This window comes from Ictidomys tridecemlineatus, chromosome 2 (assembly GCF_052094955.1).
Source record: "Ictidomys tridecemlineatus isolate mIctTri1 chromosome 2, mIctTri1.hap1, whole genome shotgun sequence".
Taxonomy (NCBI): domain Eukaryota; kingdom Metazoa; phylum Chordata; class Mammalia; order Rodentia; family Sciuridae; genus Ictidomys; species Ictidomys tridecemlineatus.
The window spans coordinates 178,592,095-178,619,517 of record NC_135478.1 but is presented as its reverse complement, the minus strand read 5'-3'; the positions used below and the strand labels follow the sequence as shown (position 1 = coordinate 178,619,517).

At 37.7% G+C, this 27,423-nt stretch overlaps 2 protein-coding genes across 6 annotated transcripts in view; one reads left to right on the top strand and one right to left on the bottom strand.

Annotated features, from left to right (window-relative positions):
* Positions 1-21,066, top strand: part of Calu (calumenin) — a 32,643-nt gene extending 11,577 nt beyond the window's left edge. The window contains exons 3-7 of one of the 3 annotated variants that reach the window (XM_013356041.4): positions 3,833-4,026; positions 7,595-7,761; positions 8,666-8,726; positions 16,882-17,081; positions 18,439-21,066. In XM_013356041.4, the coding sequence (XP_013211495.1) occupies positions 3,833-4,026; positions 7,595-7,761; positions 8,666-8,726; positions 16,882-17,081; positions 18,439-18,543 (727 nt within the window). In that variant the 3' untranslated portion in view covers positions 18,544-21,066. Of the gene's footprint in view, positions 1-3,565; positions 3,760-3,832; positions 4,027-7,594; positions 7,762-8,665; positions 8,727-16,881; positions 17,082-18,438 lie in introns of all 3 variants that reach the window. The other 2 variants (XM_005319429.4, XM_078040272.1) reach the window with 2 other exon arrangements.
* Positions 18,566-24,816, bottom strand: Opn1sw (opsin 1, short wave sensitive). 3 transcript variants are annotated; one of them, XR_013435249.1, is made up of 7 exons: positions 24,444-24,816; positions 24,028-24,196; positions 23,411-23,576; positions 22,776-23,015; positions 22,106-22,270; positions 21,316-21,409; positions 19,577-19,608 (listed from the first exon to the last, which is right to left on the bottom strand). XR_013435249.1 is itself a non-coding variant. In XM_005319430.4 (6 exons), the coding sequence occupies exons 1-5, from the start codon at positions 24,796-24,798 to the stop codon at positions 22,151-22,153; spliced, it is 1,050 nt and encodes a 349-aa protein (XP_005319487.1). In that variant the 5' UTR covers positions 24,799-24,816; the 3' UTR covers positions 19,577-19,608; positions 22,106-22,150. The 3 variants fall into 3 exon arrangements, 2 of the variants coding, with proteins under 2 accessions (XP_021578081.1, XP_005319487.1); XM_005319430.4 differs by lacking the exon at positions 21,316-21,409; XM_021722406.3 differs by lacking the exons at positions 21,316-21,409; positions 22,106-22,270 and having other exon boundaries at positions 18,566-19,608.
* Positions 24,817-27,423: the final 2,607 nt, after the last annotated feature.

The window sequence follows — 27,423 nt, the reverse complement described above, 5'->3', positions numbered from 1 at the left end:
CTTGTTAGGTTGCTTTTCTAACTTTGAGAGACTGCTCACTTTCAGTTTTAATCATGTAACTATGTTAATATTCCATGCTGAAAATAGAGATTCATGAGGGTGTTCTCAGCCTGTATGTCAGTGCCTATTAATGTTGTACCTGTCCATCCTACATTCAATCTGCAAAAATTGCTTCACAGAATTACCCTTAAATAATGAAGGTCCTTTAGGTTTGGTCATTTAAGGTAGATATTCTGTCTCTTTGCAGGCAGTAGAACAGTTTTGCTAGCAGTTTTCAGTAGAGGAAAAGATGTTCCTTTCTGTTCTCAGCAAATATCAAAGGTTCAACACATAAGTGAACTGTATTTAATTAGAATATGAATGAACTAAGTACTGTTTGCTTCTCCCAAATTTTGGAGATAGTGACAAATATCCCTAGTATATGCAGTAACATACTATTGGAAGCAAAAATCCCAGGTTACTAAAAAAAAAAAACAAAAAACTTATTTACTATGGCATTTCTAAACATTGTTTTGGCAGGTAACTATATACTAGAAGTTGAAAACTAGATTTCTCCCTTTTTTCTCATTTGTCTATAAGGCAAATAATTAAGAGAGTTGTAGATGGACACATTTATTTTATTTATTTTTACATGGTGCTGAGAATCGAACCCGGTGCCTCACACATGCTAGGCAAGCACTCTACCACTGCGATAGAACTCCAGCCCCCAATTTTAACATACAACTATTCACACCTTTTTCTTGTTAATTAAGATTTGACAAATAAGAAATTTTTTCTGCATGTATATTATCATTCTCCCTCTCCCTGCAAAGCACTGATTTTTACTTATGTATCCTTCAAATGAAGGTTTTTGTTTTGAGGTGGTATGCCTTAATATTAAAAAGTTCTTGTCCTTGATATATTTACTACAGAAATGAACTATAGCAATTTATGATCTTTTGTGGGATCACAGGCGCAAACACTTTATAAGTCTAATGAAAATAAGTATTCTTCCTTAGAAAAGTACACATGTATGGATCTATACATATAAAATTTTACATACCCAAAATTTCAGGACTATTATACCTCCTTCTAGAGCCATTTATTGACCAAATTTTAAAAAACAACTCAGGGTCATCTTTATGCCACTTGAAATGTGTAGAGACATGTGTTACCTTGTAACTGTAATAACAGGAGGTCCACTAAGTGCATTATATCTGTCCTAGAATAAGTGCTGGTTAGTGGCATCATAACTATGTCTATAGGATTCTCCACTGTCATAGTATACTATGCCATTAGCTTCATAAATTAACACAAGCTTTTAAAGATCAGAATTAAGAGCTTCATGCCTTAAATAGGATGTGTCTGATATACTTTCATAACTAACTGCCTGCAAGCTGCATGAACAGCAAGACATTAATCACTTTTTTATTAGAGTGTTGTCATATACATGTATGTGCATATATGTTCTCATGCCAGACCATGTGTGTCTCACAAAATAAGAAATATTGCTGGGCATGGTGGTGCACACCTGTAATCCCAGCAGCTTGGGAGGCTGAGACAGGAGGATCACAAGTTCAAAGCCCCCCCCCACCCCTCAGCAATACTGAGGCACTAAGCAACTCATTGAGACCTTGTCTCTAAATAAAATACAAAATAGGGCTCAGGATGTGGCTCAGTGGTCAAGTGGCCCTGAGTTCAATCCCTGGTACCAAAAAAAACATACATTAAACATTTGGGATATTTCCATTGACTAAAATGCTATTCAACCACTTTCATTTTAAAAATCCCATCTTGAATAGTCATATGTCTTTTATTAATCTGGGTGATACACTCAGGCTATTTATAATAGTTTAAAAATATCATTTGAGGGTAGAAGTTTTGATACCTTGCCATTTTTTTCTTAATAGTGCAATGGCATTATTGGTAGCCAATGCCATTTTAATAAAAATTGGATTCCATTATAGATAATGCAGAAGTTTTTGATACTGGTATAACTTAATTCTGTTAATGTTGATTAAATTCTATAGATTTAAAGTTGCCAAAAAGCCAGGCATGGTGGCACATTCCTGTAATTCCAGATACTGGGAGGGATGAAGCTGGAGGATCACAAATTTGAGGCTAGCCTGGGCAATTTAGATGCTGTCTCAAAATAATATTTAAAAAGGGCTGGGGATGCAACTCAGTGGTGGAGCACTTACCTAACATTTCTACTACTGCAAAAAATGAGTGAAGTTTTTAAAAAGTTCTGTTATTATGTTCGTGTAATTAAAGGAGGATATATATTAACATTTTAGAGTTAAGGCTACAAGATTACATATTCTGTGAAGGAAAATGCTTGTTATTTGTAGGGTTTATGCAATATGCAATTATGGCTAATGCCATATTAGTATCAAAATTGTATTCACAGTGTCACCAATACTCTTTGATCTAATCACTTTCTTATATTAATGGAATTAAGACAAACTGGGAAAAGCCATCATTTATTACCAGGGGACAGTCTTTTTCAGTCAAGCATAGTAGTAAGCTGAAATTTCACATCTTTTTGGAAGTTTTGATTGTTTCTGTTCACATAAACTTATTTTATATGGCTTGATTTTTCTGAGCCTCTATAAGTAAATGATTGCATCTTTAAACAGGAATTTTCATATCATGAACATATTTTTAAATCCCTAAGTTAAGATGTTCAGATCTGGAAGAAAGAAGCTCACAAAGCAGAGAAGTAGATTGATTAGCTTTATAATCTTCACACTAACCCTCTCAGCTTATTAACAGTCTCATCAAAGATATACATTTTTACTATATTTCCTCAGAGTTTTAGATAAGTATCCTGTCTATGTACCTATTTTTAAAAATAAACTTGCTTTGGCCAGTGTGTGGTAGAACATGCCTTTAATCCCAGTGACTCAAGAGGCTGAGGCAGGAGGATCACAAGTTCAAAGCCAGCCTAAGCAACTTAGGGAGACCCTGTCTTAAAATAAAAAATAAAAAAGGGCTGGGAATGTAGTTCAGTGATAAAACACCCATGGGTTCAGTCCTTGGTACAAAAAAATAAAATAATAAACTTGCTTTGAAATATAAGTGATATTTTTAAGAAGAATGTTTTTTCCAAAAGCATCTACATTTTTAAAAGTCTGATTTAAATATTTTGAATTTTTAGAAAACCATTGTCAACAATTGTGATTATTTACTAAGAAATGGAGATTCTCCTTTAAGTGTAATAAAGAAAAAATATAGAGGTTTACCTGTTTGGTGTAGTGTGAGAACTTAGATGGGCATGGATATTCCATGAAATTCTGACCATAGGCTCAGACCTAACCAAAGAGTTAGACTGGGTTTGCTTTTGGTCTCAGCACACAAGCTACAGCTTGTATTTATCTTAACCAGATGGCTCACTATAGGCAAGAATGGGCCACTTAAGAGAAAAATTTTCAGTTGCCTGTCTGGCAGTTTTGTTTCAGAGACAATTTTTTTTATTTCTTTGTGTTAGCCCTGGATAACACCTATGGTCACAGCACACACCTGGCTATTTCCAGAGCCTTGTGTCCTTTTAACCTCTTGCTGGATTTCTCTGCATTTTCTACAGAAAGATTGTAAGTAAAATAGATGGCGACAAGGACGGGTTTGTCACTGTGGATGAACTCAAAGACTGGATTAAATTTGCACAAAAGCGCTGGATTTACGAGGATGTAGAGCGACAGTGGAAGGGGCATGACCTCAATGAGGACGGCCTCGTTTCCTGGGAAGAGTATAAAAATGCCACCTACGGCTACGTTTTAGGTAGGTCCCTACTATCTGGGGGAAAAAGTCTTGTGGAGCCGGCACCTTGAAACGTAACTATTTTGTCTTGTAGAATGATTGTAGATAAAATAGACGCGGATAAAGATGGGTTTGTGACGGAGGGGGAGCTGAAAACCTGGATTAAACACGCCCAGAAGAAATACATATATGACAATGTTGAAAACCAATGGCAGGAGTTTGATATGAATCAAGACGGCTTAATCTCCTGGGATGAGTACAGAAACGTGACTTATGGCACGTACCTGGGTAAGGGGCAAGATGTCAGCTTGGCCGAGACAATGGTCTTGAGTCAAAGAAACAAATGGGTCACACAGTAAAGGAAAGGAAGAAATTGTGCCTATCCTAAATAATTCAATACTGAACTGATTTCCTTGCATCTTATTAATTTTAAATTTGTATATTATGTATTTTTAAATTTGCTTAATTGTGGTTTTCTGAAGTCTAGCATCTTCTACATCATTAGCATTGCAAATATTTTACCATTTTTTTCTATCATCCCTCATAAGAACAATTTTTGGAGTAGATCTCATTTAAAAGGCTGCATTGTTCCAATGATGAAAAGCAAGAGACCTTTGGATGTCTCTTAATCCAGTCACACAAAGATGGTGGACCTGAAATTCAAACCAAATTAGATTCCTTTATAATTGGGGAGAAGAGGAAGAAAATCACTGCTTTTCTTAAAATAAAATACAAATAAAACAGCTTCCCTTGATAAAATTTAACTGCTTCAGTATATCTGCTTACTGAAGTTTAGAAATAAAGATTTCCCATTTGTTTTCTCTGGCACATGAGTTTATCAGCCTGCTTTGCAAATGCTCCAAGGCAGATAAATGTTATTTGATTGCTTTCTGTTGATTTGGTAGCTTTTTTTGCTTCTTTGGGCCACCTGTTAGTAATTTTCTTTGATTTTGGCATTTCTATACTTGCCTGCTATGGAATAGTTAGGTGGCAGTCTTATGGATTTGATGATCTAGGGTGTTATTTATGAGATTCCTCTATTATACATGGTTACCATTTGTGACAAAAATATATAAATGGCATTTTTGCATTTTTATCCTGGAAATTAGGCAAAATTAAGTTAAAGGAAGCATTCTCCACCACTGACTAGTAGTGTATATATAAAGATCTGTTTCCCCACAAGATAGCCAGCTGTCCATGTTAATTACAAGAGTGCATACATTTCTGGTGAAGAGACTTTTATTTCTGTGTAGGGCTTGTTCTCATTCCTAAGACCAAAGTGGTAATCTCTCTCTCAATACTTGACATTTAGCCAAGAACCAAACATATCATTCATTCAATAAAGAACATGTGTATTAAAAAGCCAGCACAAATGGAGAGTCATCCTGTGTTTCTTATTTTCTGGCTGAGGCCCAACACCCTCTTGACTTTTTAGAATTAATTATAAATATAAAGCAAAGGGTAGACTATTGGTGATGTAAACAAAATGGTACATTAATAAATCTTAGCTCAGACCTAGACACAAAAATGCTGCCCAGAATGCTGCTTCAACTGTGTATGATTATGTGCATAAAAATCTGTTGAGAGCTCTGTTGCCTCACAGGGCAGATGATTCAATATAATGGGTATTCCTACTGCCTGAAACTGTTCACAAGCTGAAGCACTGACTGGAGAAGCAATGTCTTTATAAGGCATCTTTCCCAGGAAGCCTGTGGGGAAATAGCCCTCAGTGGGTAATGAGTTGGATTAGAAAAGTGCTGGAGAGTTTTTGTGAAAATGTGTTCTCAATTCAATCTTGGCTGTTAAAATCTGTTTCAATTAATCTACTCTTCACAAAAGGAATGTTAATATTGTCTGTACCCCAAGTAAAATACCAAATACTAAAATCCTCTCTGCCTATACCAAAATTAGATTAAATGGCCAACCAGAGGCTGTGTACAGGCCAGGAAAGTCTATAAAATGGTGCTTAGGATAAGTATAGAAGCCCAAGCAGGACTGTAGGTGTATAAATTTCATCTTTAAAAATAATGCATTGCGGGGCTGGAGTTGTGGCTCAGTGGCAGAACGCTCGCCTAGCACGAGTGAGGCCCTGGGTTTAAGTGTCAGTACCACATATAAATGAATAAATAAACATATTATGTCCATCTACAACTTAAAAAATATTTTAAAAAATAATGCATTGCATCCTTTTCCATTCTTTTATATGTACATGTTGCTATTAGGTTGTTTGATGCTAGTCACCACGTTTTATCCCAGAGTAGGGGAGGAGGGCTTTTAGCTGAGAATCTAATCTGGAAATGTGAAGTGACTTTTTCTCTTATCTTCTTTCTGATACATAGTTGGTACTGCAATTTGGTATTTGTTTAGAAGAAATGACTTAGTATCTGAGAAAGATGGTATTTTCCATAAATTCTGCATCTCCCTCCTGTTCTGGCTTTCAGTATTCAAATATAGAGTCTCAAAGCCTTATGAGGCAATAAGCTGTCTCATTATATTTTTGACACTCAACAAAGAAAGAAGCTTCAAGCTGCTTGGCTCTCAAAATAGATCCGTTTTTGGTTTTGTTTTTTAAACTATGCTTAAAATATGAAAAGATTGAACTGCAATATCAGAGGTCAGTGGTATGATCTTTCTGTTAAAGGGGCCCTGTAGGTCTTAAAAAAAAAGTGCCCTTTTTATTTAATCTATATATTACAGGAACAATAATTTCTTACCTTTAACGTGGTGTCTTTTCAAAGTATCTTCACATCTGCTATCTTATTTGGTTTATACAGTAACTCAATAACTTTTTTATTTTTTGTGGTTAACTCCTTTGCCATTTTTTCAGCTTATGGAAATTAAATTTTATTCTTCTAGATTCTTATAGTATCTGCTACTTGTGTGGTTAAACATTATAACAAATAGGACTAAATTCAGTTGTAATCTAATGTCTATTTTTAAATAACAGCCTAAGCAATGCACAATTGCATATTAAAATGCACAATTAATGAGTCTTGATATATGTATACACCAGTGAAACCATCACTACAGTCAATATAGTGAGCATATCTATCACCTCTCCCTCCCAAAAAAATTTTCTCATATCTTACTTTCCATATATTCCTGTCCCTAAGCAACCACTGACCTACTCTCTGTAACTCTAGGTTAGTTTGTATTTTCTAGAATTTCATGTAAGTGTAAGATAAATAATACATGTAACTCATGATAGGTAAAATGTAACCTCTTAAAGAGGTGATGTTCTGTTGCTTAACTCCAAATGTCTTTAAAATGAGGCTGAAGGTCTTTGATATCTATCTTATTAATGTTTAATAAAAATAACAATAATTGACATTTATTGAATGCCAACTATATGCCAGGCATTGTTCTAAGTGCTTGACTTAGTTCTGTTGTTGCTGGTTCTCACTTGAACCTCATAACAACCCAGTGAGGCAGGCATCATTATTATCCTCATTTTACAGATGAGACTGAGACACAATTAAGTTATTCGCCCAGGGCCACACAGCTAGGGATGGTAGACTTCAAACTCAGTATGGCATTAGAACCACCACTGCCTTCCATATATAACTAGGAAATTCAAGCCTTAACATCAATAACAATGAAACATTACATGTTGAGTTAAGTAACCCAGGAGACAGAGTTCCATGTTGATTGGCAGACATTTACTTCAATTTGGACCTGACTGAGATATGATTGATTACTGGAGCTTCATCCCAAAATTGTATGTCTTTAGGCTGCTACCTGTATAATCAAGAATTATTTCTTCATCGCTTGGTTTTTTATTTCTTGGAAATTGATTGTCCATACTATATATTTTTGTATTTTCTTTCCATATTTGACCTAAATGTTTGTTTTCTAGATGATCCAGACCCTGATGATGGATTTAACTATAAACAGATGATGGTTAGAGATGAGCGGAGGTTTAAGATGGCAGACAAGGATGGAGACCTCATTGCCACAAAGGAAGAGTTCACAGCTTTCCTGCACCCTGAGGAATATGACTATATGAAAGACATAGTAGTGCAGGTGGGTGAGATCGGGGTTCTGAACAGGAATTCAGTTTCTCTTGAACCTTTCCTGTAATTTTGGAAGAATGACTAGTTTTTCAAGTACTGGCTGGATTCAGAGTCCAGGTTCTGTCACTGCCTGCCTTCTGCCTACTATGCATCCATCCATCCATCCATCCAACTATCCATAGTGGAGATGAACCCAGGGGTATTCTAAACTGAGCTACATTCCCAGCCCTTTTAATTTTTTATTTTGAGACAGGGTTTTGCTTAGTTGTGGTCCTCCTGCCTCAGCCTTCTGAGTAACTGGGAATTCAGGCAATTGCTACAGTGCCTGGCTCTGTCATGGTTTTTTCCTAAGTGCCTTAGGCTTTCTGTTTGTCATGACATGACTTGACATCAAATGATGTATTTTGCCATTTCATTGGTAGGAAAATCCTTTTTAAAAAAATATCCCCCGATCAATTACCAGAAACTAATAGCAGTGATGTTGAAGAATTTTCACAGAATGCAATTACTGATAACATAGACTTCCTATAGATGTAGACATAATTAATGGTCACATCTCCTATTAGCATGACAAGAGCTACCATCTTTAAGCAGTGTCAGTGTTCTTTCAAGAAAACTCATAGTTATTTTAGGAAGACTCATATAGTTATTTTAGGTTAATGCATAAGAAATTGCCAATATTTGGCCTTGTGATCTCAGTGACTGGGGAGACTGAGGCAGGATGATTGCAAGTTGGAGGCCAGTCTCAGTAACTTAGCAAGATCCTATCTCAAAATTAAAAAAGGACTGGGGATGTTATAACTCAGAGACACTAATATTTTACCATTTTCTAGCTAGAAAAACATCACTTTCCTATGGTTTTAAACGTACAGATACATCATACTCTTCTTGAAATTCATTCTTTTCTGTTTTAGGAAACAATGGAGGATATAGATAAAAATGCCGATGGTTTCATTGATCTAGAAGAGTATATTGGTAAGTTTCTTTTTCAAGTGTTTTTTCCTTAGAAAAAGCTGAGACATTTGGGGAGATGTAATCACCCATAGAAACAATTTTTCCCATGATTCAGCTCTTCAGAGATCATTAAACCATACCAGTGTTATGAATAGTGGGTTGTGGTAAACTATCTGTAGTAGCACTAACCAATCAAAATGGAAATGTGACCCACATATGTAATTTCTATTTTTTAATAGCTACATTAATAAGTAAAAAGAAGGGCTGGGGATATGATTCAGTGGCTAAGTGCCCCTGGGTTCAGTCCTTGGTGCCTCCCCCCCAAAAAAAGTAAAAAGAAGAAGATGAGATTAATTTCAAGATTGCATTTGATATTTCAAAATACTATAATTTCCCCTTATTAATATAAATTGTTGAGTCTGTAATTCCAGCGGCTCAGGATAAGTTCAAAGCTAACCTCAGCAAAAAGTGAGGTGATAGCAATTCAGCAAGACCCTGTCTCTTAAAGTACAGAATAGGGCTGGGGATATGGCTCAGTGGTTGAGTGCCCCTGAGTTCCATCCCTGGTACCCCTCCCAAAAGAGGGGGAGGGGTGGGGATGTGGCTCAGTGATTGAGTGCCCCTCAGTTCAATCCCTGGTACCACAAAAAAACTAAAAAAAAAAAATTTTTTAACACTTATGTATAGCACATGCCAGTGTGGACTAGTCACATTTCAAGGATTTGATACCTACATGTAGCTAGTGCTTACAATCTTCTGCAGCACAGATAATAGAGTATCCCAGATGCCCTGATGAATTGATAGTAAATAGTTACAGGGAGCTCAGAGAGGCATTCAGAAACTCAGGAAGAAGAACTGGGGAGTAGATTAAAAGAGCTGGTTATTTGAGGGATCAGCTCTCTAATAACCTTGTCTTTTCATTATGTTGTATTCATGTTTTCTGTCTGGCACTAGTTTTCTTTTTGTTTAGGGTTATTTTTCTGTTTTGGTTTTCTGTTTCCATTTTCCTTTTTGGTTATCTGTTAATTTTCTTGGGGGCAGGATACTCCGTCATTGGGGCTAATTTCTTCCAAGTAAAGCTCTGGTTCTTTTTTATCAGAATGATTTGAAGATTTTCCTGTGGCTTTTAAAAAAAGAGCTACTTGTCTTACCAAGTAGTTGAATAAACTATTTCACAATTACTAAATGTCCTTGTTACAAATGTTGTTCTATTTTGAAACATATTAGATATTTTTATACTTCACATCTTTATTCTTTGTTTGTTTGTTTTTGGTGGTACTTTGGATTGAACCCAATGCCTCACCCAGGCTAGGCAAGCACTTTATCACTGAGCATCCTTTTAATTTTTAATTTATATATAATGATTGTACATGTTGATGAGGTAAGTATGACAATATACAGTATGATGAGGTATAGGTATACAAAGTATAACGAGCAAATCAGTGTAGTTAGCCTTTCCTAAACATTTTTATTTCTTTGTGTTGGGAACCATTGAATTCCTCTCTTTTGGTTCTATAAGTATAAATAATAAATTGTTATAAACTGTAATTTTCTATAGTGCTATAGAACACTATAACTTATTTCTCCTGTCTGACTTATCTTTTGGTGTCCATTATCCAGCCTCCCTTTATCTACCTTCCCCCTACTCTTTCTAACCTTTAACAATCACTGTCTTCTTCTATCAAATCAACTTCTTTAACTTCCTTCTAGGAAAAGAATATGCTGTTTCTCTCTCTCTTTTTTAATATTTATTTTTTAGTTGTAGTTGGACACAGTACCTTTGTTTTATTTGTATATTTTTATGTGGTGCTGAAGATCAAACCCAGGGCAATGCACACACTAGGCAAGTGCTCTACAGCTGAGCCACAACCCAACCTCCCCCGTTTTTTTCTTCCTGTGCCTGATTTATTTCACGTAACATATAAATGTCCTCTAGTTTCACCTGTGTTGCTGGATATGAGAGATTTTATTATTATTATTTTGGCTAAATAACATTCCATTGTGTGTATATACACCACATTTTCTTTATTCAGCCATCAGTGCATACCTTAGTTGATTATTGCCTATCCTGGCTATTGTGAATATTGCTGCAAAAATATGGGGATGCAGGTGTCTATTTTTTTTTAACCTTTATTTAATTTTTTTATGTGATGCTGAGGAGAGAACCTAGTGCTTCTCACATATGCTAGGCAAGTACTCTACCATTGAGCTACAACCCCAGCCCACAGCTATCTCTTTGATATACTGATTTCATTTTCTTTGGACATACAACCAGTAGTGAAATGAGTGGATCCATGTGTCTTTAGTTAGGTTTTGTTGTTGTTTTGAGGACTCCATATTGTTTTCTTTTTTAGTACCATGGTACTGGGGACTGAACTCAGGGGTGCTTAACCTTGAGCCCCATCTCCATACTGTTTTCTGTAATGGCTGTGCTAATATACATTCTGATCAACAGTGTATAAGAGTTCTCCTTTCTCCACATCCTCTCTAACATTTGTTGGTTTTTTTGTCTATTTTTCTGATAGCCATTTTAACTGGGGTGGTACCTCATTATAATTTTTGGTTTTCATTTCCCTGATGATTAGTGAGTGATGTTGAGCATTTTATTTATACCACACACACACACACACACATGCTTGGCCATTTGTATGTCTTCTGAGAAATATCATTTGCCCACATTTTAATTGGGTTATTTGTTGTTTGTTTATTTTGCTGTTGAGTTTCTTATATATTCTAGATATTAACCCCTTATCAGATGAATAGTTGACATTTTTTTCCCATTCTGCTTGTTTTCTCTTCACTTCATTGTTTAATATACTGAAGCTTATTAGTTTAATATAATCTCATTTGTCTGTTTTTACTTTTGTTTCCTGGGTTTTTGGTTTTGGGGGTCTTATCCAGAATATCACTGCCTATATTGATGTCTTAAAAATGTTTCCTCTCTGCTGGGGTTGTGGCTCAGCAGTAGAGCCCTCGCCTAGCACGTGCGAGGCCCTGGGTTCGATCCTCAGCACCACATAAAAATAAATAAATAAAGATTGTGTCCAACTAAAAAATAAATATTTAAAAAAAATGTTTCCTCTCTGTCTTCTTCTAGTACTTCTTAAAGTTTCAGGTTTTACATTTAGGTCTTCAGTCCATTTTGAGTTGATTTCTGTATGTGGTAGGAGATGAGGGTCAAGTTTTGGTCTTCTGAATATGGATATTCAATTTCCTCTGCACCATTTATTATAGAGGCTGTCCTTTCTCTGATGTATGGTTTTGGCACCTTTATCAAAAATCATTTTGGCTCAGTGGTAGAGCACTTGCCTAGCATGTGCAAGGCACTAGGCTTGATTCTCAGCACTACATTAAGAAAAACTAAATAAAATTGTGTCCATCTACAATTTAAAAAAATATTTTTAAAAAATCAATTGGCTCTAGAGACTGGGGATGTAACTCAGTGGAAGAGCACTTGCATAGCATGCATGAGGCCCTGTTCAATCCTCAAAATTGAAAAAAAATCACTTGACTATAGATGTGTAGATTTCTGAGTTCTCTGTTCTGTTGATATTTCACATTTTATTTTTGCTTATAATAACTTATTCTAGTGAACCACTGCTTTATTTTTAGATCTCTTATCTTTACCTGAAATACTTATTTTAAGTCTGTAAGGGAGACTAAAGACCTACTTCTATCACCTGTCATTAAGCTGCATTGAACAGTCTCTACTTAGATATTGTCTAATCATACCTACTAGAGAAAGAGGGATGAGCAATGAAAATAGCTACCCCCACCAAAGTTTGTTTTTTTTTTTTTAATTGGAGTTCATCAGGATAGTGGATAAATGTCTGAGTGTGTTTTCTGAGTCCATGTTGACATTTATAGGATTTTCTACTTTTAAATGTTTTTTTTTTCATTCTTTTGCCATTTTATCATCATTGTTTAGGTTTAGATTTATCACTATTATCACTTGCCAAGCATTGAGGCCACATGAGGAGATGTTTCTGTTTTCTGCCACATAAGGAGATACTTCTGTTTTCTGCATCATAATAGATTAAAAAAAAAGCACAGGGATTATATCTTGAAACTACCAGAACTATCAAGTATGTGTGCACATCTGTGTGTTACTTCCTTTTATAAGTCAGTAACTAATGGAGACACTTTTACACCTGGGGTGTTGGTCTCTATAAATCTTAAAGTCTCTCCAATACATTTTGTAGTTTCTAGGGCTGTGCCAGTTTCTGTCCTGTTGAGGAAAAAGATCATAAAGAAGCAAAGTTGTTTGCCTCTTACAAGTAGCATTAATAAGAGGCCTCAGAGTTATGCTGTTTAGTTCTTTTGTTTTTTTCAATTTATTACAGAGTATTGTAAACATGCACAAAATTAGAAGAATATAATGACCCCTATGCCTCAACAACCATCAACCCTCTGCCACATTCACTTCTTCCCCTTTTTTTTGTTTGTTTTGTTTTGTTTTTGTACCTGGCATTGAACACAGGGATGTTTAACACTGAGTCACAGCTCCAGCCCTTTGTATTTTTTGAGCTGGAGTCTCTCTAAGTTGCTTAGGGCCTTGTTAAATTGCTAAGACTGGTTTTGAATGTGCAATCCTCCTGCCTCAGCCTCCAAATTGCATATACTACCACACCCGGCTTCCTTCTTTTTTAAAAAAAATAAATGGAAGGAAGGAAGGCAGAACTGGTAAAGAAGCCATCATTCTTTTTAAAATATTTTTAGTTTTAGATGAACACAATACCTTTATTTGTTGATTTCGGGTTTTTTTTTTTTTTTTTTTAATGAGGTGCTGGACATAAAACATTGAGCCACAACCCCAGTCCCTGGCTTCCTTTCTTATTTTGAAGTAAATCCTAATCATTGTCTCATTTCATCTATTAAACATTTGGTTATGCATCTCTAAAATAAGTGTGTATTTCTAAAAACTTCTTAATCTCAACCAAAAAGTTTCTGATTCTTAATATTATCCAAGGATTAAATCCTTTTTTTTTTTTTTTAAGAATTTTTAACTTTTATTTTTTAGTTTTCGGCAGACACAACATCTTTGTTTGTATGTGGTGCTGAGGATCGAACCTGGGCCGCACGCATGCCAGGCGAGCGCGCTACCACTTGAGCCACATCCCCAGCCCCAGATTAAATCCTTTTTAAGTAGAATTCAAATAATATTTTTTACGTCTTTACTCATCTACCCCTAAAATGCTCATTATATTGGGTTCTTTTTCCTTTTCTTTTTTTCGGTGGTGGTGGTAGGGATTAAACCCAGGGCCTTGTGCATGTAAGGGAAGCACTCTACCAACTGAGCTATATCCCCAGCCTTATATTGTATTTTCTAGCTTCTATGAAAATAATATATATATTTTAAAATTTGTTCTAAGTAGTTATATACATGACAGTAGAATGCATTTTGACACATTGTACACAATTGGAGCACAACTTCTCATTCCTCTGGTTGTATGTGGTATAGAGTCACACCAATAGTGTAATCATACATATATATAGGGCTGTAATGCCTGTCTCATTTTACCATCCTTCCCCTCCCCACAGCCCCATCCCTCCCCTCACTCCCCTCTGCAGAATCCAAAGTTCCTTCATCTTCCCTACACCCCTCACCTCCCCCCCCCCCCCACACACACACACTATGGATCAGCATCTGCTTATCAAAACTTTTTGGGCTTTGGGAAAACTATGTATTTTAAACATATTTCCATTCCCTCTCTAATTCTGAACTTTCCAATCTGTATACTGTAAATAAGTCTTCTTGACCCTTGAGTAATTGGTACAGGACCCTGGCTTCTGAACCTCATATAAATACATTTTCTGAATATACTATAATAGCCTGGAGAATTTGGCAAGGTTGAAATTCTGAAGAACTTCTTGAGATAAAGTCAGAGGAAGTGAGTGAATCTGCTCTTAATCCCCAGGTTTTAGAAAATGACAGTACTGACTAACTCCTTTGCTTAGAGTTTCCAGAAACTGTTTATCCTTTTTAGGTTTGCTCCCATGTCTTACATGAGATGCAGGTGCATTTAATTAGATATAGTATGAAGTATCTTAGTTCTGAAATATATCTCTAAAATTTGATAAATTAAAAGTAAACACCATAGCTACTTCCTACTCATCATTCATGTGAATAATTTGAACAAACTTTATTTTTGTTTTTGCTTTTTTGTGATTTTGTTGTCACTGGAGGTTAAACTCAAGGGCTCTTTAACACTAAGCTACATCCCTAGCCCTCTGTATTTTTCACATTGATATATGGTCTCATTGAGTTGCTTAGGGCTTTGCCAAATTGCTGGAGCTAGCCTCAAACTTGGCAATCCTCCTGCCTTAGCCTGAGAGGCTGGGATTACAGGCATGTGCCACCATGGCCAGCTTGGACAAACCAACTTTAAAAAAAGAATCAGAAAGTTCAAATTTGGACTGGGTATTAAGATTATATGAAGAAATTGATTTTATAAAACATAACAGATATATTCTAAAATACATAGTGTGAGGGATTACCTGGGATTTGTCCTAAAATAATTCAGGGAGATAAAGTGATAGTATAAGTAGAATGTTTATTATAATGCCTAGAAATCAATAAGCTACTCAATAAATGTTAGCTGCTATGTCTTCATTTAAGAACAATTAAAAATGAAATAGTTTTTTGGTAATGTATTATTTTAAATAATAGCATTCAGTTGGTAATAGTGTGACCATTGCTTGGTTACAATTGTTTGTTTAATTTTGTAGGCATTTGGGGATCTTTTTCTCATTTACTGATGACAAAACTGACAAGAAATAGTATTGTCTTGAATTAGCAATTCTCTACTATTTTTTATACTGTCTCCTTTCTTAATTCTATTTTTAATTTACTTTCCCCACAGAAGTATCTAAAAGCCTTAAATCACCTTTACGTAGTTATGCAAGTATATTCTATATATACAAATACTTGTTTCCTAAGCTCTTAAGTATGTTTAAGTGTTGTTTTTAAATGTTTTTAAGTCTTTTCTAGGTTCATTTACTGTTACAATTATTAAGAAACAGACAAAATAACATTTACTACAAACATGTTCATATTAAACAACAATGTATCTCTTTGCTACCTTTTTTCCTAGTAGTTTTGTATTTATAGATGGCAGTTACTTCCCATTAAAGTAAAATAATTCAACACTAACTCCTAATTTTATTTTTTTGAAGAATAGATACTAAGAGACCTTATTTATATAAGTTGATGGGAATGGAATATTTTTATAGCAGTATCATTTAGTTTTTGGAATACCTTTTGACTTATATGAAAAAAATCAATTGTTCTGTCATCAAAAATTATTTTTAATAATCCCATGGCTAAAACTCAATTAAAACCTCTTTTCAGGTTTTTGGTTTTTTTTTTAAGCAAAGTCTTTAACATTTGTTATGCATTTTTCAAACATCTTTCTTAATACCAACACTAATGTTTCTAATTGGCACTTTTTTCATCATCGTGGAGTGGAGCTTTTTACATTGTAAAGTTTCACAATGGCTGAGAGAATATGCCTCTCTTGTATACAGTGAGAAAGGATAATGGTAAAGGGGAGACAGGAAAGAAGCCTTGAGGGCCAGAGCTATATTCTGCAGATAAGCTTTTTAGGGAAACTGAAAGTTCAGGACATGAAATTTGATTCTTTCCTGTCTGGTCCTTTCCTGTGTACTCCTTGACAGTGTTCCTATTTACCCAGGGGCATGTTGCCCTGACTAAAGACCACTGGTATAATGCATTTTATGTAGGAGTTGATTAATTGGTTTGGTAGTTTGTTTTGGCTTATGACATAACATTTCTAAGTTTCCCAGAGAATTTAAAACTGTGCTTTTTATACCAGTGGTCCAATTTAAGTAGCTACCATATGTCAAAATAAAATGTTGGGAATAACTAGTCCACCTGTCATGGTGCTGATCAACTCATCTTATTTCTGTATATCTTAAGATAATAAGGCGTCTCTTTTCTTTTGTGTAACTCAAAGTCAATAGTTGGAAATGGTCTTTTTGCGAGATTATTAATTAATCTCAGGAAAATAAGCTTCTTTCTAAGGGTTCTGGCCTGAAGTACCAATATAAATTGCTGTTCGGTTGAAAACAGATGAAGAAGGGTTAGACCAAATTAGCATGAGGCAGTCTTTGGAAAAAGACAAACTTTTTTTTGTATGTATTTCTGTGCACACAGGTGACATGTACAGCCATGATGGAAATGCAGATGAGCCAGAATGGGTGAAGACAGAGCGAGAGCAGTTTGTTGAATTTCGAGATAAGAACCGTGATGGGAAGATGGACAAGGAAGAAACCAAAGACTGGATACTCCCCTCAGACTATGACCATGCAGAGGCAGAAGCTAGGCACCTAGTCTATGAGTCAGACCAAAATAAGGTAAGTCTGAACAGGCCAAAGTAGCCTAGTAATATGAGTCTGTTTCTAAGGAAAACAGACTAAAAAAATTGCCTAAAATTTTTTTTGTCAAGATACATAGAGCATTTAAGATCTTAATTAATGTGTCTGCTTAGGATTTAAATTTGGCAGTTGAAAACTTTGAAGGCAACACTTGCTCTCTGGTCTCATTTTAGTCATCTCTGCCCAGTGTTCAAGGTGTTGGAGGAACCTGGGCTGCATAAAAGAGCCTCTGTGTAGCCTGCCTCCACACAGCGTGCATCACTTATTATCTTTGGATACTCAGGAAATTTTCTTTTTATTTTTTTGCTTTGTTACTTCCTTTGTTCTTTTTTTTTTTCTTTAACCTATTACTCATTCTGCCTGCTGGTTATTTCCTTCTTAAATGTACTTTAAATTTTTTTTTTAATAGAGAGTTATAAATCAGCTTTTCCTTGGAATCTATTAAAATTGTCCTTGATCGATTATCTGAGATATACCGTTCATTAAGAATAGTGTTAATAGGTTGGGGTTGTGGCTCAGTGGTAGAGTGCTCGCCTAGCACGGGCAAGACACTGGGTTTTATCCTCAGCAGCATATAAAAATAAATAAATAAAATAAAGTTATTGTGTCCAACTACAACTAAAGAAAAAAGAATAGTGTTATCACTATACTCTGTCACTTTTGACAGAGATTTGAGTATTGTGGTTAAAATAAACTAAAAGTCTAAAGATGGGTATTTCTGTTATTTTGAATATTGTATTATCTAGGCTAATCTTCAGTTTCAGATGCAGAATCTTAGAAACCTTTTAAGGTTGTTCTGTTTTGAGTTCTTACTCAGTCACTTCAGTTGCCAACTGCCTTGTCTTAGCTACATGAGGGAAGGAAATATGAGCAGTTGTCCCTTGGGAATCTTAATACTGTTTGAGGTGTGTGTCAGTCTTTGTTTGGGTGTATCTAATCTGGTTGATGGCAAGGACAGAAGGAGGTGCAGGCTAGATTTGATACTGGCAGACTTCATTGTTCCTATTAGATAGCAACTTGATTGATTCACTCTGAAGTATTGTTCATTTGTTATTGGCCATCTCTTGCCCATATCTAACAGATGTTTTACATGTTAACAGTTTGCTCCTCAGTCTTGGAACTTTTGAGCTATATTAATCACCACCCTTTCAGTTTTAACTTTCTTAATAAGAGAAACATATTCATTGTTATTTTCTCCCTCTGTGTATATATGGAAGAAAGATTTAGGTTGAATTCACATTTAATTAAATCCTGAATAACCCATGTTCTCTAGTAGTATTTCTGTATTTGGAATAGGAAATATTCTGCCTCAACTCACTGCTTTCTCTGATTTCAGGATGGCAAGCTTACTAAGGAGGAGATTGTTGACAAGTATGATTTGTTTGTGGGCAGCCAGGCCACAGATTTTGGGGAGGCCTTAGTACGACATGATGAATTCTGAGCTGCAGACAGAGGAACCCGTGTTTCTTCAAAAGTAATTTATTTTTACAGCTTTTGTTTTCACATGAAATTGTTTGCGCTACTGAGACTGTTATTACAAACTTTTTAAGACATGAAAAGGCGTATGAAATAATGAAAATCATCCCGTCCCCATTCCTCCTCCTCTCTAAGGGACTGGAGGGAACTGCTTCTGAGGAACAACTCTAATTAGTACACTTGTGTTTGTAGATTTACACTTTGTATAATGTATAACATGGTGTGTTTATTTTTGTATTTGTTCTCTAGTTGGGAGTATGATATGAAGGATCAAGATCCTCAACCCACACTTGTAGGCAAAAATTAGCCCTTTACTCTTTCTCAACCCCTTATAATTTTTATAATTCTCATTTAACTAATATTTTAAGCCTGAGATCAATAAGAAGTGTTGAGAAAAGCAAGGAAAATTATATGCTCCATGATTTATATTTAGAGAGAACACTTAATCTTGCCTATGAAAAGTCTTACATTTCACATGTAGTACTGACATTTCATATTGCATTCAGTTGCTATGGGTTCAGCAATTGGTCCTGCCATTTCTGGTCAGGGACAGAATCCCTGTGCTCTAAGAAAGCTTGACTCAACTTGACTTTATTCTTTTTTCCCCTGTAGAACTAGTTACTTGCTAATTTTGTCAAGCACAGCTGTGATAGGAAGTTAGGGCCAGTGTCTTGAAAAATCAATCAAGTAGTGAGTGCAGTCTCTTTACAGAGTTAATTCTAGCTTTTTATAGAGCAGTTTCCAGCTAGAAACAGCTGGAAAACTAAAGGAACAATATAAGTGTGTTCAGGGCATACATTTTTTTCTGGGTGTGCATCTGTTGAAATGCTCACAACAACATTATTTGCCTGTTGAAATCACTTTAAGTTCTCCAGGAGGCTCTTCTTCCCCAGGAATTAATCTTGATGTCATTGCAGTTAAAATTCACTCCTTGCCGGCATGGTGTCACATGCCTGTAATCCCAGCAACTTGGGAGGCTGAGGCAAGAAGATCTCAAGTTTGAGGCCAGCCTCAGCAACTTAGCAAGACCCTGTCTCAAAATAAAAAATAAAAAGGGCTGAATGTAACTCAGTCATAGAGCATCCTGGGTTCAATTCCCAGTACCAAAAAAAAAAAAAAATCCTTTCCGATCATGTCATAAAAAGTGCCTTTAACAAGTTACGATCATTGAATGGGAATTTGCTTAAGAAACCCTAAGATCAAATGAAGAGATTATTTAGACCATCTTATATGAAAGCTTAAACCCTCCCAATGTAGTGGGGATTTCTTCCCCTTTTCTCTTTTGGATGATAGTTAAATAGCAGTATTAGTTACAAGCTTGGTTGCAGTGTTCTTATCTTGTGGGCTGGTTTCCAAAAACCAGGTGCTGCTGACTTTACCAGGGATCCTCATACCTTGGAATGCAAACCACTCACTACCAGGCCTCTCTGTGTCCACCCTAGAGCTTGAGCTCAGACTCAAGGGTAGGAGGACCTGCAGATAGGGGACTCTTTGGTTTGAGGACCATTGCTCACTCCTCCTGCCTTTGACCATCACACCCCATTCCCTCATTCCCTCCCTCTCTGATGCCAAAAAACAAAAATGGTTTGTCCTGGATCATCAGGTATTCTATTGTTATCAAAGAGAGGAACCCTATAAAAGGAGCTGAAGAAACCACCCTCTTTCCAACTCCATTTTAACCATATTTTATATAATAAACTGTCCACTTTAGTCCCTTACTGATGGACCTCTTCTGAGAAGAACTATTCCAAATCTTTTTAGCCCTCAGGTTACTAAGATAAATATATATAAAACCTTTATTATTTTCTGTATCGCTGGATAATACATTCAGGTGGTGCTGAGTGATGATTGTATCTGAACCTAGGTATATCCCTTGGTCTTCCACAATCCTGTTGAGGTGAGCTGCTTGGTGTGGTTAAGAGCCAGGTGTCACTTCACCCCGGCCTTTGCATCAAGCTCTCAATAGAGGATATACTCTTTACATTTAACCCCAGTATAGATAATGGACATTCTCCACCTCCAGATTCCCCCTTTTTATTAACACCAGAGATAATAAATAATGCCACCACCCTAGCTTAGGTAGGGCACATTATAAACTGTATGAGCCTCAAGGTTTATTAGGTGCAGAGAGCACAGGCATGACATAGAATCATGCACTTAGACAGCAAACCATAATCTGCTAGGATGGCAGCTTTTGGATGTGGGGACTCGCCAGCAAGCATTGTACTCTCATCTCTATGAGCCCCTTGGAGTGTTTGTGGTTTATTGGGGGAGGGTGGGTTTTTTTTTTGGGGGGGGGGGGCTGTTTGTTTAAATCAAACCTGAGGCTGATGATGAGTAGCTACACCCACAGTATGTATTCTGTGAGTGCTAGTTCTCTTAAATTTGGATATTGGTTATTTTTTATAGAGTGTAAACCAAGTTTTATATTCTATAATGCAAACAGGTACCTATCTGTTTCTAAATAAAACCGTTTACATTCATTGTGGATATGCGTCCTTCATTCTTGTGGGAATGGAGCTCTAGCTTAGAATTATGGATGCTATGTTACAGAAAAGGACCTCCTAGAAGATTCAGCACACCACTCAATCTCAGAGAAAGTACTACCTTCTCTCAAACTGATTACTCCTTTTCTCCTATTTCTGAAATTGCCTAGTATCCTCTCTCATAGCTATAATCCTTCTGAGCTATTTGTAGGTCATGTCACTGGAGAGGAACCCAGCTGCTCATTGCATACCTGATACCAACAGACACCATTCTTTGTATGATAGATATACGCGTTTATCTTGGGTTTTATTCAAAAAGGCTCTTCTTCAGGGAGTAGAAGGAGGCTATAAAGTGAAACACTTTGGTATAGTTTATAAGGGATAATAAGATATGCAAATTAATTTTGAGACTATCAAGGTAATTAAACTATTTTAATAAACACACAGCTTAAAACATATATTGATTTAGCCAAATGCAGGCAAGGGGAAGCACCTAAGAATAAACCTGGCTCAGGGGCTTCTAGACATAGTTATCCCTACCAAAGCTATAGCAGTTACTTGCAGAGATAGCATAAGGAAGTTCTCTCACACTCATTTGGGGTCTACCAAGGGGTTTTTTGTTTTTGTTTTTTGATTTCATATATATATATTATATATATATAAAATATATATATTATATATATATAATATATATTTCTAAAGCACTTTAATTCAGAATACATCACTTCAGAACTGATCCTCAGTAGGGGGAGAAAGGTCACTCAAAAGGAACAAAAGTGTTATCTACACTCTGAAAAACCAGCTATGCTCTTTTATGGTTCTCCAAATGCTGTAAAGGGTGCCTCTTAGGAGTAGAAACTGGTGATTGTTGAAATGGCTTTTGGGTGGTCTAAAGTAGACCTTGCTGAAACAGCTTTATAGACAGGAATGGAATAGTAGAAAAATAAAAAATTGACTTCACAAAACTGCCCTCATTCCCCTTCCCATCTCCTTACTGTGTTGTTAGTAGTTAGGTTTTTGATGGAGAACATGAAAACTTACTTAAATGACGTTCTAGTTGGCTGCAAACAGGTCAACATGGGGTTCCTAGTTGGGACCAACTTTGCTAGAAGAGACAGTGGAAACTTCTGTTTTCTGGGAGCTGGACACCTCAGATTCATCTGTCATGGGCTTCCTACACACCATCTCCATGATACAAGCTCGGAACTGGAGGGAAAGGCAGAATTGGAGATAGTTCCCATGGCAGATGAATAAAAGGAAGATAACATCAGGAAGTATAGGGGGAAAGTTTTATTTTTTGTATCCCAACAGCCTCTCACAACCCAATATCTCAGGTGGTTTTGATTGTCTTTCTTATCCTGATACCTAGCTAAATTCCAGTCTAGAATCACTTGTTTCTACATGCTAGAGTTTGAAAGGGAAAGGTTTCAAAACGTTTTCAGAGCCCTTTCTTGGGAGTAGATTGATTTTTTTTTTTTTTTTTTTTTTGGCTCAAGTTCTATCCTTCCTGGATTCTATTATCTTAAGTACCATGCCTTCCTCCCTGTGCTTACCAGGGGCTTTCTAGCCTCCTTGAGGTTCCCATGGCTTCCCTTGTTCACTCCTAGAAATCCTCTGAGTAGGTCTAGGGTGTTCTGAGTTAAAAGGTGTTGGAAAAAAAACAGTGACTTTATGGACCAGGACCTTATGGGAATGTGATAGACAACTTTACCTGCTTATTCATGAAGCTGTAGATAATGGGGTTGTAGACGCAAGAGCTCTTAGAGAAGAAGGCAGGAATGGTGACGAGCCGTAAGTCCAGCCCATGGTTGCGGTTGTTGACCATGTACATGGCCAGGGCAGCATAGGGCACGTAGCAGACACAGAAGGATCCCACCATCACTACCACCATGCGGCTCACCTCCCTCTCAGCCTTCTGAGTTGTAGCTGACTCCTGCTGCTGAGCTGCCACCTGGGGCAGAGCATAGAGAGCATCGCATCACTCTTTCCCCCAGATCTCTGGACCCTTTTCTACTGGGAACATTCACTCTGATTGCCTTGCTTCTGGCCAGGTTCTGTTGGCTTTCCTCCCTTGAGGACAGTAGGGTGGAGGTAGCTTTCTGGTCTACAGTGATGGAAGGGATCACATGCATACATCTCTTTACACCAATTTAAGCAGCAATACTCCCTTATTCGTTCCATTTCATATCCCCCCCCACCACCACCGCTTCCTTTACTGCTTTTTAGATACCCGTTATCTGGCCATGAACATTTCCAGATACCTTATGTTCTACAGCATGTCCCTACTCTTCCATCTCTCCTGGAGACCCCTGGTCTGTTTCTCCCTGATTCTCAAAAACCACTCACAGTTCTGAGGGTCCTCAGCAACTGAGCATAGGAGAAGCAGATGAGGCCAAGAGGTAAGATGAAGCAGAAGATGAAGAGGAACCAGGTGTAGTATTCACTGCGGTATTTGGTGCCCACAGTGTACCAGTCTGGACCACAGGAACACTGAAGGCCCTCAGGAATGAACCTGCAAAGGACCAAGAACTCATTTACTCTGGGTTCTTCACAAGAATCAGTGGAGTGGGGCTGAGAATCCTGGATTATGTTCTCCACTTAGAGAGTGCCAGGTTTGGGACAGGGGAATTTTCTTCCTTTTAATTTTTTTTTTTTTTAACTTTTTAGATAGGGTCTGACTAAGTTATACAAGCTGATCTCAACTCTAGATCCTCCCACCTCAGCTTCCTGAATCTGGGATTATAGGCACTCAACACTGTACTTGGTGGCAGAGGAATTTTCTGGTAGAGGCCACAGTAATTCCAACTGCAAAGTGTTGATGCTCATCTCCCACAGCTCTTGCCTCACCTACTACACCAAAAAAAAATACAGGTCAAAGACTAAGTGGTTATACCCAATCTCTCTTTCTACCCATTTTAACCTGAACCCCCAACTAAGTCAGCACCACTTCCCTGTGCTCTCACCGGCTCCAGCCAAAGAAGGGTGGGATGGAAACGCCAACACCAATGATCCAGGTAGCCAGAACCACCACCAGCGCGTGCTTGGAACTGAAGCGGAAGTTGCCGAAGGGCTTACAGATGACAATGTAGCGTTCAAAGGCCAGGAAGGCCAGTGACCAGGCTGTCACCAGACCTGTGACAAAATGTGAGAATAGGATAGACAGAGCCCCATCCAGCCTGGCAAGTACAGTGGAAGACAGATGGGTAGAGCAAGCCCAAAGATAGAGAATTGGCCTGATACATTTGGAGTGGAGTTTAAGACTCAAACATTTTATTTTGGTCATATGTCTATAGTCAACTTGGGGGCCTGCTCCAAACCCATAGTCTAGTTCCTGGAGTAGTGTCCTTTGCCTCCCCAGACCCCTCTTCCCCTGTAGTACCTGCTGCGGAACCCAGGAAAGCCTCCAGAGCACAAACATGGCGGCCAAAGACGAAGTATCCATGACAGCTGTTGACGAAGACAACGAAGACAGAGAACATGCAGTAGATGAAGCCCCCAAGGGACACATTGACCAGAATGTAGTTGAGTGGCTGTCGCAATTTTTTGTAGCGCAGCGTGGCCACCAGCACTATGGCATTCAGTGGTGTCCCTGCAAAGAAGACAAAGCCCAAGAAAGCTGCCTGGAGGTGGAAGGCCCAAACAGGGGCAATGTGGTACTGAGGCCCATCCCAGGGCCCCACCGATGAGATGTTCTTGAACAGAAAAAACTCTTCTTCCTCTGACATTGTGTTCATGGGATGAACCCCACCCCCTCTGATCCCTCTTATAGATTATCCTTCCACCATGCCCCGCCCCGCCCCCCGGCCCCATCAAACCCCTCTTCTAAAGACACTTTTGGGCTCTGTGAATGATCCTAAGCCTCCCAAGGACAAAGTCTGGGATTAAGAGATCTCTAAGCCCCCGCCTAAACCCTTTGTGGTCCTAAAGCCAATTGTGTGTTCTTCAGAGGACAAAAGATTGGGGTCACAGAACCTAATATGCTATATTGGGTGCTGGCATGAGTCAATGCTGTTCGCTAAATCCTAGAATGTGCTGACCCATATTCAATGAAGATACTTCTGTCTTTTGGCTTCTGGCACAGCTATATCCCTAAAGATTTCTGAACCTCATCTGCCCTTTTATGGAAGGTGCCCATCTAAATCACCCTCTCCAGAGAATGGGAATCAGACCCAAGCTAGAGGAAGGGGTGGGGAGTGGAGAGCACGCTGTAAACAATCATGAAAGAACAGAGGCAGCTTGACTAGGACATCCTTGAGCCAGCTTCTTCCATTTCTTCATATCGAACCTACCCAGTGTCTTTCCCACTGTCTAGACAGGTTGAGGTTGGTCTTCTCACTGTCCTCACAACACATTTATGTCAACTCTTGCCCTCAGCAGAGCCCAAGTTGCCACACTCATCCTCAATTTGTTCCTTAAAAATTCTGCTCAGCCCCCAGTGTATCTCAAAGACCTCTTCTGGGAAGCTTGCCCATGTGACCCCTGTAAAAGTTCCAAGTGCATTTGGACTCAATGTCACACTTTATCTTTTATGAATGTGTTTTCTTCCTCACCCCGGTAGAATATGGACAGATAAGTTAAAAGGGACACTTCAAAGTGAAAGGATGATCTAGTAATGACAGAGTAGTATATTAGATGAACCCCCCATAGGTAGCAGATTATAAACTCTCAGCAAGACATGAAAAACAACTATATTAAAACACTTAAACTATCACAAAGCACACAGAAATGAGGGGACTCAACCCTTAAAGGAACCATCTACACTTAAATAAAGATTTTTCTTGGGGGCACTTCCCAGTTCCTATGGTATAGGACAGCTAGAACTCTAGCAGAAAGTCCAGCCTTTTAAGGCTTGAAGAGTCAGAGGACAGATTTGGGGACTCTAGAAAAGTTGAAAACTGAAGATAGATTTCCTAGAATGGTCAAGCCACAAAAGGGGAAGCCTTTGCATTTAATTAAATCCTCCTGAAATCAAAGGCCGATTACCAAATTATGGATGGAGGAAACTTCAAGGAGCTCAGCAAATGGCAACAGCTGGAGACCTGAAAGAGCTGACTAGAGGTTTTGACTACTACCCACTGTGATAGAGTAAGTCTGAGTTAGAATCCCTCCAACCTGAGGTGTTAGAACACTTGCCCAGAATGCAATAGGACCCAGGTTCAATACCTAGCACTGCCAAAACAAACAAAAGAATCCTGCCAAGAACTGGGTAAACACTTCAGGCTTTCCATTTGAAACTCCAATAAAAGCTGTGCATGATGGCAACACATGCAGTCCCAGCCACTGAGAGTCTATGGTAGGAGGATTAAATGTTCAAGGCCAGCTTGGGCATCCTAGTGAGATCCTGTCTCAAAATAAATAAAATAAAAAGGGCTGGAGGTATAGCTCAGTGGTAAAATGCCCCTGAGTTAACCCCCAGTATAAAAAAAATTTAATTAAAAAATAAATAAAACTCCAAAGTCATAAGGCTAAAATCTATATTTAGTTCCAGAACTAAAGATTTGCCCTGAGTCTAAGGCAAAACCAAAGCTGACTCATAATAGCAAAGGATAAAACTTGAAGCCTCTAGTTCAAGGTCATCAATTAGTAATTTAACTGTCTATTAAATGGAAACTCAACAATCTAGTCTCCAAAGTATACTATCCACAATGTCTAAGATACAATAAAATACTAAAAGGCAAATGATGGGGGTGGGGGTGGGGGTGGGTGGGGGAAGCACCCATAGGAATGTGTAACTCATAGCCAAAGGAAAAAATAGTCTATAGAAGCAGACCCATGGATAACCTAGAAGTTGGCACCAGCAGAAAGGACCTTAAGCAGCTGAAGGACTGAAGGGGTGGGGGGGATGGTCATTGCGTGTTAACATATCTCAACAGAAGAATGGGAAGAATGAAAAAGAACCAGTGGAATTGTGGAACTGAAAAGTTCAATATGTGCAATGCAGAATTCACTGGATGCCTTATAGCAGACTGAACAGCAGAAGAAAGGATCAGTGAACTTGAAGATAGAACAATAACAAAAAGCTATCTAGACATTCTCCAAACACTTATAAAAAAAAAAAAGAATATACATCTAAATAGTAGCTTGGGAGGCTGAGGCAGGAGGATTGTGAGTTCAAACCAGCCTTGGAGGGTTGGGGCTATAGCTCAGTGGTAGAGTGCATGCCTTGCATGTTTGAGGCACTGGGTTCGATCCTCAAGCACTACATAAAAAATTTAAAAAATATATATATATCACCAATCAAACCAGCCTTGGCAATTTATCAAGCCCTGTCTCAAAAAAATACAAAAAAGGGCCAGGAATGCGGCTCTGTGGTTAAGTGCCCCTGGGCTCAATTCCCTGTACCAAAAAAAAAAAAAAAA

Coding starts and splice junctions, on each gene's coding strand:
- Opn1sw (XM_021722406.3), bottom strand. CDS start 24,798: ATGAACACAATGTCAGAGGAAGAAGAGTTTTTTCTGTTCAAGAACATC. Junction 24,197..24,443: donor TTTCCTGGGTTCCGCAGCAG/GTACTACAGGGG, acceptor ATTTTGTCACAG/GTCTGGTGACAGCCTGGTCA. Junction 19,609..22,775: donor ACAGCTTCATGAATAAGCAG/GTAAAGTTGTCT, acceptor ATTTTGAGACAG/GGTCTTGCTAAGTTGCTGAG.